Genomic DNA, 13777 nt, shown 5'->3' on the forward strand with positions numbered 1-13777 from the left:
AATGAATGGCGGAGCAAGCTCAAAGGGCCAAATGGCTAACTCCTGCGTTTCTAAAGACCATTATCCCTTTCGTATATGGCGACACAGAAAATACAAAACTTTGAAACTCACCAGTGATCATCAGCAATGAGTGCCCCAGATAGCTGGATATCATGCTTCGAGTTTGGTCTTTGTTTTCCCACTCTTGTCTGACCTTCTTTTATCATGTACAAGAGCAGTTCTGAAATCTGAGGATCTTCATTGAGATTTACTAGATTTGGCAAACTGTTATCCACTTTGAAAGTGATTCCAGCTTTCTGCAGATAGAGATTCCTAGAATTAGGTCAAACGTTCTTCTGCCACTACCAAATACCAGTTATATTTCATGCAAGAATCTGAACTTGCGCAAAATGTCAATGAATTAACATTTGATAGTTTCTTGAAAAATTTCCTTTTAGGGCACACTCTCATACTCTTGCCAGCAATCCATTACATATTATTGGCCAAAATATTTAAGATTTTTGTTAAACAATAGATCTATTTGGCTCCAGCATATTGGAAAAATGGAACTAAGATATGCCAACTGAGATAGATTCATTAATCCAAGAGCTAAATCCAGATGAATCTTCAGAATCACAGGATTTTGTTGCCAGTTGACCAACAAGTTATGACCTTGGAAGCAGTACAATAAAGAAAATTTGTAATTTCTCTAAAATGTCTGTGGAATCTCTAATTGCTTTTAAAAATGCTTGAAGAGGGCTTTTAAAAGGTTGCATCAATTGTAAAGGGGTCAACTGTAGTTTGTGTTGATAAGAAATAGTAGTCCATGTGACTTGTGAATCTTGAACTGGAAGCAGTACCAACAGAAAGGAAGTTCAAACAGAAGCTGTGGGGCCAAAACAAAGGAGAGTTGAAGGCAGAAAGTGACCAGTACACTGATTCAGTCCACAAAGTTCCGAAGAACAAAGGGACCTTAGTGTGTTTGTCCATAGATCTCTGAAGGTGGAAAGGCAGGTAAATAGGGTGGTGAAAAAGGCACACTCGCCTTTATCAATCGGGGTTTTGATTACAGAAGCAGAGAGGTTATGATGGAGTTGTATAGAATTTTGGTGAGGCCACAGCTGGAGTACTGTGTGTAGTTCTGATCACCACATTATAGGAAGGACGTGAACACACTGGAGGGGATGCAGAGGAGATTTACCAGAATGCTGCCTGGGATGGAACATTTAAGTTATGAAGAGAGGTTGGATAAGCTTGGGTTGTTTTTGTTGGAGCAGAGAAGATTGAGGGGTGACCTGATTGAGGTGTTCAAGATTATGAGGATCACGGACAGGGTGGATAGGGAGCAGATGTTCCCCTTAGTTGAAGGGTCAGTTACAAGGGGACATGAGTTAAAAGTGAGGGGTGGGAGATTTAGGGGGGATTTGAGGAAAAATGTTTTTACTCAGAGGGTGGTTACAGTCTGGAATGCACTGCTTGGGAGGATGGCAGAGGTGGGATGCCTCACATCTTTTAAAAAGTACCTGGATGAGTACTTGGCACGCCATAACATTCAAGGCCATGGGTTAAGTGCTGGCAAGTGGGATTAGGTGGGCAGGGCATTTCATGCGCTGGTGCAGACTCAATGGGCCGAAGAGCCTCTTCTGCACTGTAGTATTCTGTGATTCTGAAAGCGAAAGCGAAAAGAGACAGGAAGATCTCTCTCAGGAAGGGGGTCATTCTTTTTGTTTGACAGATAAGGAGGCAGAAACTCTTAAAGGCGCTGTGCAAGCTGGCTAAATAAGTCAAAAACCTGGAAAGCTACATAGATAGCTCAGAGAACCTAAAAGGCTGGGAGTTTTCGCAGAAATTACTAAACTGTGAACTGGGGTGTTATTGGCTGTTTGAAAAAAAAACACTGGAAAGCTACACTATCAGAACTGTCATGTTCCAAGGGAAAGAGAGTTGTAGATGCGTGCCTTGGTACATGTGAAAACCAGAGATGAAAGTTGTTGGATAGGACTCTCAACCTACCCTGCATGAATAAAGAGGAGAATATTATGGAATTGTGTAGCTACATGATGCCACATGTTGGCAGGGAGTCATGTGGGTGCCCATTGTTGCAACACATTACTCTGTTGTATTGACGATTTAAAGTGAAATTTACCTTTTAATTTTAAGTATCATTTGCCTGTTAATTCATGTTTAATTTACATTGGTTCTGATACAAGTAAAAATTACAAAAAGTGAAATCTTGTTGTAATTTCTTTGTTCGAGGGTCATTCAATAATTTTGGTTACTTTAGTTTACGGTTTCCTCAAGGAATGTTTTTTTTTTAAACTCGAGTGGACTGGACAAACCCAAATCCATTCCTTGCTTGTTCCAAAAACAAAATTCAAATTCTAATTGAATCCCAATTCATGGTCCCCACAAGAGAGATAAACAAGATCCAAGCTGAAAAAATAAGGCATTGCACCCCATCTTGGGCTTGATCCAATACTAGATTTTAGTTTCCTCAAGGATATTGTAACAAACATGTCTGAAACACTAATTACAACTTCAAGGGTAGACTCATCACTAGAGGCTGGGATTCTTTCTACTTTTCTTAGTTAATATATTCTCTGGACTACTTGCTCTAAGAAGCTGTTATCCCAAACCATGATCACAGAAGTGAAAGAATGAATGACAAAAAATAATTACCTGTAGTTCCCTTGCTTCCTCCAGTTTTCTCTTTTCAGCTTGCTCCAATCTTTCTCTCCATCTCCTAAAGATGCCATGACAAATATCTTTCATTTGTAACAAAGAACTTTGGTACGCCAATAATAGAACATTAGTAACAATGTGACAGCATTATTGTGACTTTCACCCAATAAATCACTAGAACCAATACATATAGCTCAATGGCCCTCTTTGGGGAGTCAGAGCTATGTTTGACTATTGGACATACTACCGTACAATTTGGCATCATGCCCATAAAATGGTATATTCATAACTTCAAACATGAACTATGTTAATGTAAATTTCTAGAACTACCCTTATTTAAAATGGGATACTGATGATATGTTAAGATGACTGCCAAGGTACCACAGAGGTTAGCACTGCTGCCTAACAAAGCGACAGGGACCAAGGTTCAGTTCTGGCCTTGGGTGACTGTCTATGTGGCGTTTGCATGTTCTCCATGTCTACATTGGTTTCCTCAGGTGCTCCCATTCCCTCCCACCCCAAAGTTGTGCAAGTTCGGTGGATTGGCCATGTTAAATGTACAGGGTTATGGGGATAGGCCTGGATGGGATGCTCTTTCAGAGAGTCGGTGTGGACTTGATGAGCCAACTGGCCTCTCTCTGCACTGTAGGGATTCTAAGGTTCTGGAGGGTCAGATGACCTTTACAACTACAACAGACTATCAAGTTTCCGGAAAATTCTGAATTGAATCATAACGGCTGAGTGTCTCCCTGCTGAATGGGCATGCCTAAACAGTACTTATTTGTGGAATTCATATCTGTGATTGTTGAAGCTTACCCCAAAACAAAGTCAATGGACTCCAAGACTATCTCTCCAGGTTTGCAATATAAAAATGAAAAGCTGATGGGACCCGTTATCCACAACTGTGAAAAACTACAATTTACTTCTACTGAATATCAATGGTCATTGACAATGTAATTGAAACTGGTTCTAATGCAGAAATCCTTTTATCCAACTTTTCAACAGAGACTTGGGGCAGAATAACACAAAAACAGCTGCAAAGAACTTGTGCCTTTCAAGAGCCAGGAGGCTTAAGTATCTTATAAAAATCTTCCAGCCTGATTCTGAAACTGAGTTCACTTGTAAAGAAATCAGACCTCCTGATACAACATCTATAAGTATCTAGCTCTATGACCTGAACAGTCTTCTCTTCCAAGGAACCTTGCAGTTAACCCGAATATCCAATCCCAACTATCTGAACTTACCAGAAATACAATTACAGAGTGTAAAAGCTCCCTTCTTCATGGGGCTCTCAAATACACGTGAACTGTTAACTATTTATTTGGTATAATACTTATGCAAGTGCACTACCTTTGGAATTAGGGTTTCATTTTAACTCTCCTCTCTCATTTGTAACACTGGATATTAAAGAAAGGAAAAAAAGCTGGACCAGTTACCCTCTGGGGACTAAAGACAGTAGGAACATTGAAATATTCTGAAATACACTGGAATATTCCAAATTTCCATTATTAGTAAATACAAAATGTTTGATTCTTCAATGGAAACATTTTTCTGGCACAAATAGCAGGACTACCAAAATCTATTTTGCATTTAATTTGGGTTGCTGCTATATCACCTATACATAATCTGAAGGTATTAAAAGATTACAAAAGCAAAATAATCAATGCAACCACATCTATTTAAATAAGAGGTTCAAGTGTGAATTACTGCATTGCAAAAGAAACCAGATCTGCATTTAATTTACTCAATATTTTGGCCTAAATAACTTCATATAAATAACGTAACCATTTTGATGTATTAGTTTAGAATATGGCATTTAGAACCAAATTATTCTGGTTAAGTGAATTATGCAGTAATCGCCCCTTCATAATCACTACTTTAATAACCTGAAAAGCAGCTATGGATCTTACAACTGCTCAACTTTACATAGTTCACATATCAATCTTTCAATTAAAATGATGAAATGTTGTGATGAAGTGTTGTGAGCCATAAGATTTTTTTTCATGCAAGGTACTTGAACAGTGAAATATGGTTTGAAACTCGCCAACCTCATTTCAAGTGAAAAGTGGGGTTGATGTTAAGTTGTACAGTGGGACAGACAATAGCCTCCCCCATTTAAGCCCTGATGACTTTCGTATAAGATTCACTACATCGTATGTTCCACAACCATACGATGTAGTGAATCTTATACGAAAGTCATCAGGGCTTAAATGGGGGAGGCTATTGTAAAGGTAAAGTGGAAAATAGCACAATACTCAAACATTTTAGAAGATCTGCACATGTAATACAGATAGTACAGCCAAATGGATAATTCTTCATTAGTTTTGAGTCTCAGAAATTACTTGCTTTTATTCAATTCGTTCCCAGGATGTAAGTGATGCTGGAATTGACATGTTTATTGCCCATCTCTAATTTTGCTGTGGCAATTTCAATTGGCCTTTTCACTGAGCAGTTGGAGTGATTGATGGTACTCCCACATGGTGTTAGATATGTAATTCCAGGAGATTGAAGAGGTAAAGATTAAGGAATAGGTGAAGCGATTTCCAATAATCTTTCATTTCATATGCTTGCACACACAGGCCAAATGCAATCAATTAGAAATGTTCTTTTAACTAAGTGAGCTTAATGAGCCAAATTCCATTTCATCCTTCCAGACTTAATATTCCAACGCAGGCCTACGTCAAATCCACCATCTTACCTCTGTGACTCTGCGATTTCCCTCTCCTGCTGATTGAGCTTCAATTTCAGAGCATTTATTTCCTTTTGCGATGCTTTATACCGCTCGGACTGAATTCCTTGGCTACTCATCTGAGCAGCTTTCAACTTTTCAATTTCTAATTTCAGATCTGATTCAGCAAGGATTCCAAAAAAAATTAGAGTTACTTCTATCAAAACTCTCCCAAGTTACTACAAACATACAATGAAGGCATTCTGAGAGACAGGATCTACAGGCATTGAGAGGGGCAAGGACTGATTAGGGATAGTTAGCATGGCTTTGTGGCTGGAAAATCATATCTCACCAATTTGATTGACTTTTTCAAAGGGCTATAACCAAGAAGGTAGATGAGGACAATGCAGTCGATGCTGTCTACATGGACTTTAGCAAGGCCTTTGACAAGGCATGGTTGGTTGCTGCATAAGGTTAAATCTCACGGGATCCAGGGTGAGGTAGCCAATTGGATACAAAATTGGCTTAAAGACAGAAGACAGAGGGTGGTTGTACAAATTGGAGGCCTGTGACCAGCGGTGTGCCTCAGGGATCGATGCTGGTTCCACTGTTATTTATATTAATGATTTGGATGAGAATTTAGGAGGCATGGTCAGTAAGTTTGAAGATTACACCAAGATTGGTGGCACAGTGCACAGTGAAGAAGATTATCTAGGATTGCAACAGGATCTTGATCAATTGGGCCAGTAGGCCGATGAATGGTAGATGGAGTTTAATTTAGATAAATGAGAGGTGATGCATTTTGGTAGATCGAATCGAGGCAGGACTGACTCAGTTAATGGTAGAGCATTGGGGAGAGTTGTAGAACAAAGATCTAGGAGTACAGGTTCATAGCTCCTTGAAAGTGGAATCACAGGTGGACAGGGTGGTGAAAAAGGCATTCGGCATCCTTGGTTTCATTGGTCAGAACATTGAATACAGGAGTTGGGACATCTTGTTGAAGTTGTACATGACGTTGGTTAGGCCACACTTGGAATAATGTCCACAGTTCCGGTCACCCTATTATAGAAAGGATATTAAACTAGAAAAAGAGTGCAGAAATGATTTACTAGGATGCTACTGGGACGTGATGGTTTGAGTTATAAGGAGGGGCTGGAGAGACTGGGACTTTTTTCCCTGGATCATAGGAGGCTTAGGGGGTAATCTTATAGAGGTCTACAAAATAATGAGGGGCATAGATAAAGTAGATAGTCAACATCTTTTCCCAAAGGTAGGGGAGTCTAATGCTGAGGGCATAGGTTTAAGGTGAGAGGGAATAGATACAAAAGAGTCCAAAGGGGCAATTTTTTCACTCAGAGGGTGATGTCTGGAACGAGCTACCAGAGGCAGTAGTAGAGGTGGGTACAAGTTTGTCATTTAAAAAGCATTTAGATAGTTATATGGGTAAGGTGGGTATAAAGGGATATGGGCCAAATGCTGGCAATTGGGACTGGCTTAGTGGTAAAAACTGGGCGGCATGGAAAAGTTGGGCCGAAGGGTCTGTTTCCATGCTGTAAACCTCTATGACTCTATAAATCAAATGTTTCACTGTTCAGGTAGGAAAACATGGGGGGGGTGAGGGTAGCACAGTGGTTAGCATTGCTGCCTCACAGCACTAGGGACCCAGGTTCAATTCTAATGTTGGTGACTGTCTGTGTGGAGTTTGCACATTCTCTCAGTGCCTGAGAGAGTTTCCTCCGGGTCCTCCAGTTTCCTCTCAGTCCAAAGATATATAGGTGAGGTGGATTGGCCGTGTTAAATGCACAGGGTTACAGGGTTGCCGGGGGGTGGCTGGATAGGATTTTCTTTCAGAGAGTCAGTGCATACTCGATGGGCCGAATGGTCTCTTTCGGCACTCCAGGGATTCTATGATTCATCAGTGAACAATAGTTTAACATAAAAATACATGCAACCAAATAGTGAATTTAATTTTCTATATTTGTTCGGCGAAAGCCAAAGACAACAGAAGAACAGCACCACTTGCTGGAGGATTGAAGAGTTGGATAGTTTCTGTAGTAATAAATAAAAGGCCTCACCAAACTCTAAGCCTTCATTACAGGGGAAAATCTACTTAATGTCAAATATTTTTCAGGTTCAAAATTAATTTCAGTTGTTGCAAAGTAAAATACTGTTATCACAATCAGAACATGAACAATTGATCACATTTTACTGGATAAATCCCTGCTTTCTTTTCCCAATTCAGCTTAATTTTCAGATATGTATTTTGATTCAATTCCAATGAACATCACTTTAATAAATCCCACATAAAAGATGACGACTGGAAGAATTAATGCCAATCGCCTCGGCAAGAATTCACCGATGGGCGTCACCACAAACACTGACCCAAACAACCTTTGTGCTATTTTCTATGATTTCACTTGTACTGTTCTGTGATTGGAAAGGAAGTGGTTTCATGCATTTTTTGTGGCTATTTGTTTCATAGAAGGTTCCAACATACAGATACTTCATTGTTACAAACATATTTAAATTACAAAATAGTATAAATGGTTTAATGCCAAAATATGTCACTGAGGAGAGGATTTACTTACATCATGATATTGTTGTCTTCTAGTGACCAATATAATTTTAAATTAACAAAAATCATCCTTTTTTTTTAAATGGAGTTATGCAGTATTCATTATGCTTCCCCACCTCCTTTCAAAATATAGGGAAAAGGCCTAAAATTACTCCAGTTCAACTTTTTTCTAGAAAATAACCAAACCTTGAGGCCATGTTGCATTTTTATATAGTTTGAATTTCCATTTCAAAATTAAAACATTAATTCATATCAAAACAAAACACATGCAAGTTAACTTGTGTGGAAAATGTCAAACAACCTCTTATCAATTTTGCACTTGAGTCTTCATTCACTTTCGCAATGTTGATAATCTGGCGAGCCTGTTTGGCATATCTAAGTGTACTAAGAGTCTCCTCCACATTAGAAGCAGATGGGCTGATGGTAGCTATCATAGCTGTTTTTGAATTGCCACCAAGACTGTCTTTCAATAACCTATGGCATATTTCAAATGACCAAAAGAAAATAATCAGTATTGTGAAATGTCATTCAGTAGGGAATAACATTCATGTCCAAAATACAAGCATACATTAATCATGCAAAAAAAAACTTCAACGTATTATCTTCAAATAATGAATCCTGCTAGAGTATCCAACATTTTATTTTACCCATTTTAGGTATAGCATGCAATTTACTTAGATCAGCTTTGCTGAGAGTTTAAAAATCACGAGATCAAAAAAGGCAAATGGCATGGAACTACAATTGTCTGTTCAACATTCACTTTCAGAACTGTACAATAATTCATAACTCACCATGTGAGCACTGATTCCCTATAAGGGATAAAGACTTTCTTCTTAGCCTGAAAATATTCTGAAAGTGCAGAAATAACCTTTCCCAAGGTGAAGAGAGATTTATTTATGCTTATACCCTCCTGTAAGAAAGAAAATTATGGGTGTTTTATAGTTAAAGGGTAGCAGGTCAGTTATACAGGAGTCATGCATAAAATACTGTCAAACCGCACTTCCTTCAGAACATTCAAACTAGACTAGAGACGATTTGGGAGGAATAAGCTTTTTTTTAAAATTGTTGCAATAAATGGATCAAATCTGGTGTTGTAAAAATTAATAGGAAATAATCATTCCTGAAGTCAGTATGTGATTGTACTGGAACCTAAGGGTTCAGATGATGGCAAGAACTACCATGGTAGGAAAAACCTGGTGGTTTAGGAACCTTCAGAACCCCATTAGATTAGATGACATCTTGTTTTTCTTCAGAACTAAAAGCTTATTCTGCTAGAAAAAAAGCCTGGATAAAAAGGGGCCTATCTTTTCAGTCACAGGTCATCAATATACTGACAAATCTGACACTTGTTACCCCTCCCTAACTGCCCTTGAAAAGCTGATGGCGTTGTACATGTGGTGAAAGTGCTTTTACAATGCTTTTTGGAGTGTTAGGATTTCAATAATATTTGTTCAAACCAGACTGGGATATGACCTGGAGGTGATTCTTGGTTGGGGGAATGAAGTACAGTTTTGGGAAACAAATTAAAAGTAATCCAGATAGAAAAGACACCAGCAAATGTGCAGAACTGACAGGAACCAAACAAAATATGCCTCAATGTTTTCATACCCCCAAATTTCAGACCGAAGTAGTGAAGTTGTATTGAGACAGTGTGTTGCAATGGATGAGTCCTGTGATCTTCAGTTAAAAATGTTTGTGCATGGTGGTCCAAAAATTACACTGTGAAGAACAAATTTATATTGGATTAAAAGTGAGGCACGGTAGCGGAGTGGTTAGCACTGCTGCCTCACAGCTCCAGGGACCCAGGTTCGATTCCTGGCTTGGGTCACTGTCTGTGTGGAGTTTGCACGTTCTCCCTGTATCTGCATGGGTTTTCTCCGGGTGCTCAGGTTTCCTCCCATAGTCCAAAAACGTGCAGGTTAGGTGAATTGGCCATGCATAATTCTCCCTCAGTGTACCCGAACAGGAGAGTGGCGACGAGGGGATTTTCACAGTAACTTCATTGCAGTGTGAATGTAAGCCTACTTGTGACTAATAAATAAACTTTACTTTTTTAACTGAGGGATTTAGGATCTCACAGACGATTGCGAGGATGTGAAATACTCAAGTCAATGACTAATGCAGAGAACATGTCCAGTTCAATGATAGAAGGATAAGAGAACAGAGCAGTATTAGAGCTACTGTTCATGTGATAAATACCATTAGACAATGGTTGGGCTGAGTGGCCAGTATCTATATTGTCATTTCTATATAACTGTTTAAAAATAAATCTAGGCCACAAATAAATAAAGTTTATAAACATTATTAAAACATGGGTTGCTAATAGAAAGAACAGTAATTGCAGAATTAAATGTTTTGTTTAGAGTACTGTTAGGGAATTATTCAGACAAGGATATCGACTGTTAAATATCAAAGTTCATACCTTTAGTCTGTCGCCACTTGTCTGAGCTGTGAAGCAACGTTCACTTCCTGCAAGATCCACTAGATTCACTTTGCTCGTCACACAGAGTTCATGTTCCTCCTCTTCTACAAATTCTGCCTGCAGGTCAAAAACAAAAATTGAAACGTCCATTAAAAAGTTGAGCAAAACATTTGCACTACTAACAGTTGCGGAATTATTTATGTTCACCGGTCAGCTGCAGTTACATAAAAAGTTATCAAACTGCTACCTCCTTTTATTACACATTTTAATAGAGCTGCCCAGGTTGCACTTGAGACATTTCCAGAATACCAGCTATATACTGAGTCCTTCCCCCCACCCCCCACCATGTTAAGAAATGCTAATCGTTACAATATTGAAAAAAACAGCAATGTGATACAGAAATATAATTCCCACTAACAAATGTAAAATTCATACAAAATAAACTGAAGCTCATTACAGTGATATTGTACCTTGGTTTGTGTCATGACAAGTGTGAAGACTGAGTGAGACCTGGAACTCTTTTCATTCATGCCTGTGGCGGCAGTAGCCCTTTGCTTGTTCCCCAGTTCCAGCCAGCCCTAAAGAGGAAATAACCCATTTTTAAAAATACCTACAATAGTGACAGTTTATTGTAAAATAAAACAAACCAAATTATTTAAAGCCACACCTTTTACGTACGACAAAAGTAGTACTTCCTTTCATTTTAAATAACAGATACAGCGCTTACCTGTATATCTGCATAAGAGGTGACAACATTCCTAGAAAATAAAAAGTACATAATTGAGAAAGTACAACATGTGGACTGCAGGAGATTTAGTACAGGTTTTGGAATCTCTTCTCATCAATGGAAAGTGTGATTTAAAATTTAGCATCAGTTAACACTGTTTGGAACAATTAATATGCAAACAATGACGAGACAGTGTACAGGAATGAGATAGAGAATCTGGTGAACTGGTACGGCAACAATAATCTCTCCCTCAATGTCAACAAAATGAAGGAGATTGTCATCGGGTTCAGGAAGCGTGGAGGAGAATATGCCCCTGTCTACATCAACGGGGACAAAGTAGAAAGGGTCGAGGGCTTCAATTTTCTATGTATCCAGATCATCAACAACCTGTCCTGGCCCCCACATGCCGACACTATAGTTAAGAAAACCCACCAACGCCTCTACTTTTCAGAAGACTATGGAAATTTGGTATGCCAGCTACGACTCTCGCCAACTTTTACAGATGCACCATAGAAAGCATTCTTTCCGGTTCTATCACAGCTTGGTACGGCTCCTGCTCTGCCAAAGACCGCAAGAAACTACAAAAGGTCGTAAATATAGCCCAATCCAGCACGCAAACCAGCCTCCCATCCATTGACTCTGTCTACACTTCCCGCTGCCTCGACAAAGCAGCCAGCATAATTAAGGACTCCACGCACCCTGGACATTCTCTCTTTCACCTTCTTCCGTTGGGAAAAAGATACTAAAGTCTGAGGTCACATACCAACCGACTCAAGAACAGCTGCTTCCCTGCTGCTGTCAGACTTTTGACTGGACTTACCTTGCATTAAGTTGATCTTTCTCTACACCCGAGCTATGACTGTAACACTACATTCCACACTCTTTTGTTTCCTTCTCTATGAACAGTATGCTTTGTTTGTATAGCGCGCAAGAAACAATACTTTTCACTGTATGTGAACACAGGTAACAATAAATCAAATCAAATAAATATACTGGCCCATGTTTACACACGGGTTAATGCTCAATTTTGTACAATTTTAAAGCCCTGGTTTGGTTTCCCATATAACAATAAGAATTTCCATATCAGAAGGTTTTGTGGGACTGATGCAGCAACCTTCACTCTCTCCACCACCAGCGCACTACGCCAGCAAAGTGTACCATCTATAAGATTGTGGTGAACCATCGTTGGTTCCCACTGTGGGGTTGTTCTAATGTTGTTGTTGGGCTAGGGTGTTTACACTGTGGGATTAATACACCTGTGGTTGTTGCTGTTGTGGTACATCCCAGTCGGGCCCCGCCTCCTGGGAGAGGTATAAGACCCCCTGCTCGGGCGGGACCTCGTCAGTCTGGAGTGGTGTACTTATGTTCTAATAGTTCCATTGTTAGGCAATAAAAGCCTTCAGTTACCGAAGCCTTGTGTCTTGTGCTCGATTGACGTGCATCAATTTTATTGCCTAACACTAAGCTCTCGACGGAAAGGAGAGTATGGAACAAATACTAAAGCCAGAGCGTCTGACGCTGGATCCACGTGCGGTCGGCGCCTCTAACACCTTCGACCACTGGCTGAAGTGTTTCGAGGACTACCTGGCAGCCTCTGCAGTGGTCATCACAGATGACGACAGACTCCGGGTCCTCCATGCGAGGGTAAGCGACACTGTCTACCTCGCGATCCGTGCGGCCACCACTTACCCGAGGGCCCTCGAGCTTTTAAAAAAGCGCTACACGAGACCTCCCAACGAGATCCACGCTCGTTACCTCCTCGCTACACGACGTCGGCAGTCGGGCGAAACCATGTAGGATTACGCCAATGAGCTCTTGCAGCTTGCCAGGGGCTGCGACTGCAAAGCTGTGTCGGCTGAGCAGTACATGTATGACCTCGCCCGAGATGCGTTTGTGGCAGGGGTAGGGTCTTCGTACATCCGTCTCAAGCTGCTGGAAAAGGGGAATCTCAACCTGACCCAAGCTATGGAGACGGCTGAAATGCTTGAGGCGGCTTCGAAGAGCTTGGTCCTGTATCCGGAGGACCACGTGGAGACAACGTGGCAGGAGCAGTCACAAATCCCTCCTCGCCCCACGGGCTCGAAGTGCAGTATTATGGCGTGCTCCCATATAGACCCGACGACGGCGGCAGCCCCAGGCGGCCCGCGGTGCTACTTCTGCGGAGGAGCCAAGCATCCACGACAAAAGTGTCCTGCTAAAGCGGTGGTCTGTAATCAATGCGGTAAAAAGGGGCACTACGCGAAGGTCTGCAGATCGAAGCCCAAGAACGGCAGTGCAGCCTGTGACCCTCCAAAACGGGGATCATCACCATCGACGTCGAAGTACCCACGGGGTCCGTCCACGTGCGAGTCCAGGACGACGCCATTGTGGTCGGCGGAGTCGGAGGAGGATGACCACCAGGAGTCGCTACACTTGGCGCCCTCAACCATGTGCGATTCATGGGGGCGGCCATTTTGGTCGACGACGACCAGGAGCGACCAGCAGGGGTCCTCAGCATCGACCTCAGCTGCCTGCAGTGACGTCCAAGGGCCAACGGTGGCGTCGATCACCCTGAACCAGGCTAAGCACTACAGGCTTGACTGTTCAATGATGGACATAAAGGTAAATGGTCGTGCAATTTATTGTCTGTTTGACAGCGGGAGCACTGAGAGCTTTATTCACCCTGACACTGTAAAGAGGTGTGGACTCCAGGTTCTACCTGCCAAACAGACAATTTCTATGGCA

The 13777-nt window shown here is 41.0% G+C and overlaps 1 protein-coding gene across 2 annotated transcripts in view; it reads right to left on the reverse strand.

The window, feature by feature from the left end:
- kif14 (kinesin family member 14) overlaps positions 1–13777 on the reverse strand; it is a 98669-nt gene that overhangs the window by 63475 nt on the left and 21417 nt on the right. For both annotated transcript variants that reach the window (XM_078218184.1, XM_078218185.1), the window contains exons 7-14: positions 11054–11084; positions 10797–10904; positions 10327–10443; positions 8696–8814; positions 8206–8378; positions 5360–5507; positions 2659–2722; positions 112–296 (exon numbers count right to left, since the gene is read on the reverse strand). In XM_078218184.1, the coding sequence (XP_078074310.1) occupies positions 112–296; positions 2659–2722; positions 5360–5507; positions 8206–8378; positions 8696–8814; positions 10327–10443; positions 10797–10904; positions 11054–11084 (945 nt within the window). The remainder of the gene's footprint in view (positions 1–111; positions 297–2658; positions 2723–5359; positions 5508–8205; positions 8379–8695; positions 8815–10326; positions 10444–10796; positions 10905–11053; positions 11085–13777) is intronic.

Source organism: Mustelus asterias, chromosome 8, assembly GCF_964213995.1.
Source record: "Mustelus asterias chromosome 8, sMusAst1.hap1.1, whole genome shotgun sequence".
In the NCBI taxonomy this organism is placed as follows: domain Eukaryota; kingdom Metazoa; phylum Chordata; class Chondrichthyes; order Carcharhiniformes; family Triakidae; genus Mustelus; species Mustelus asterias.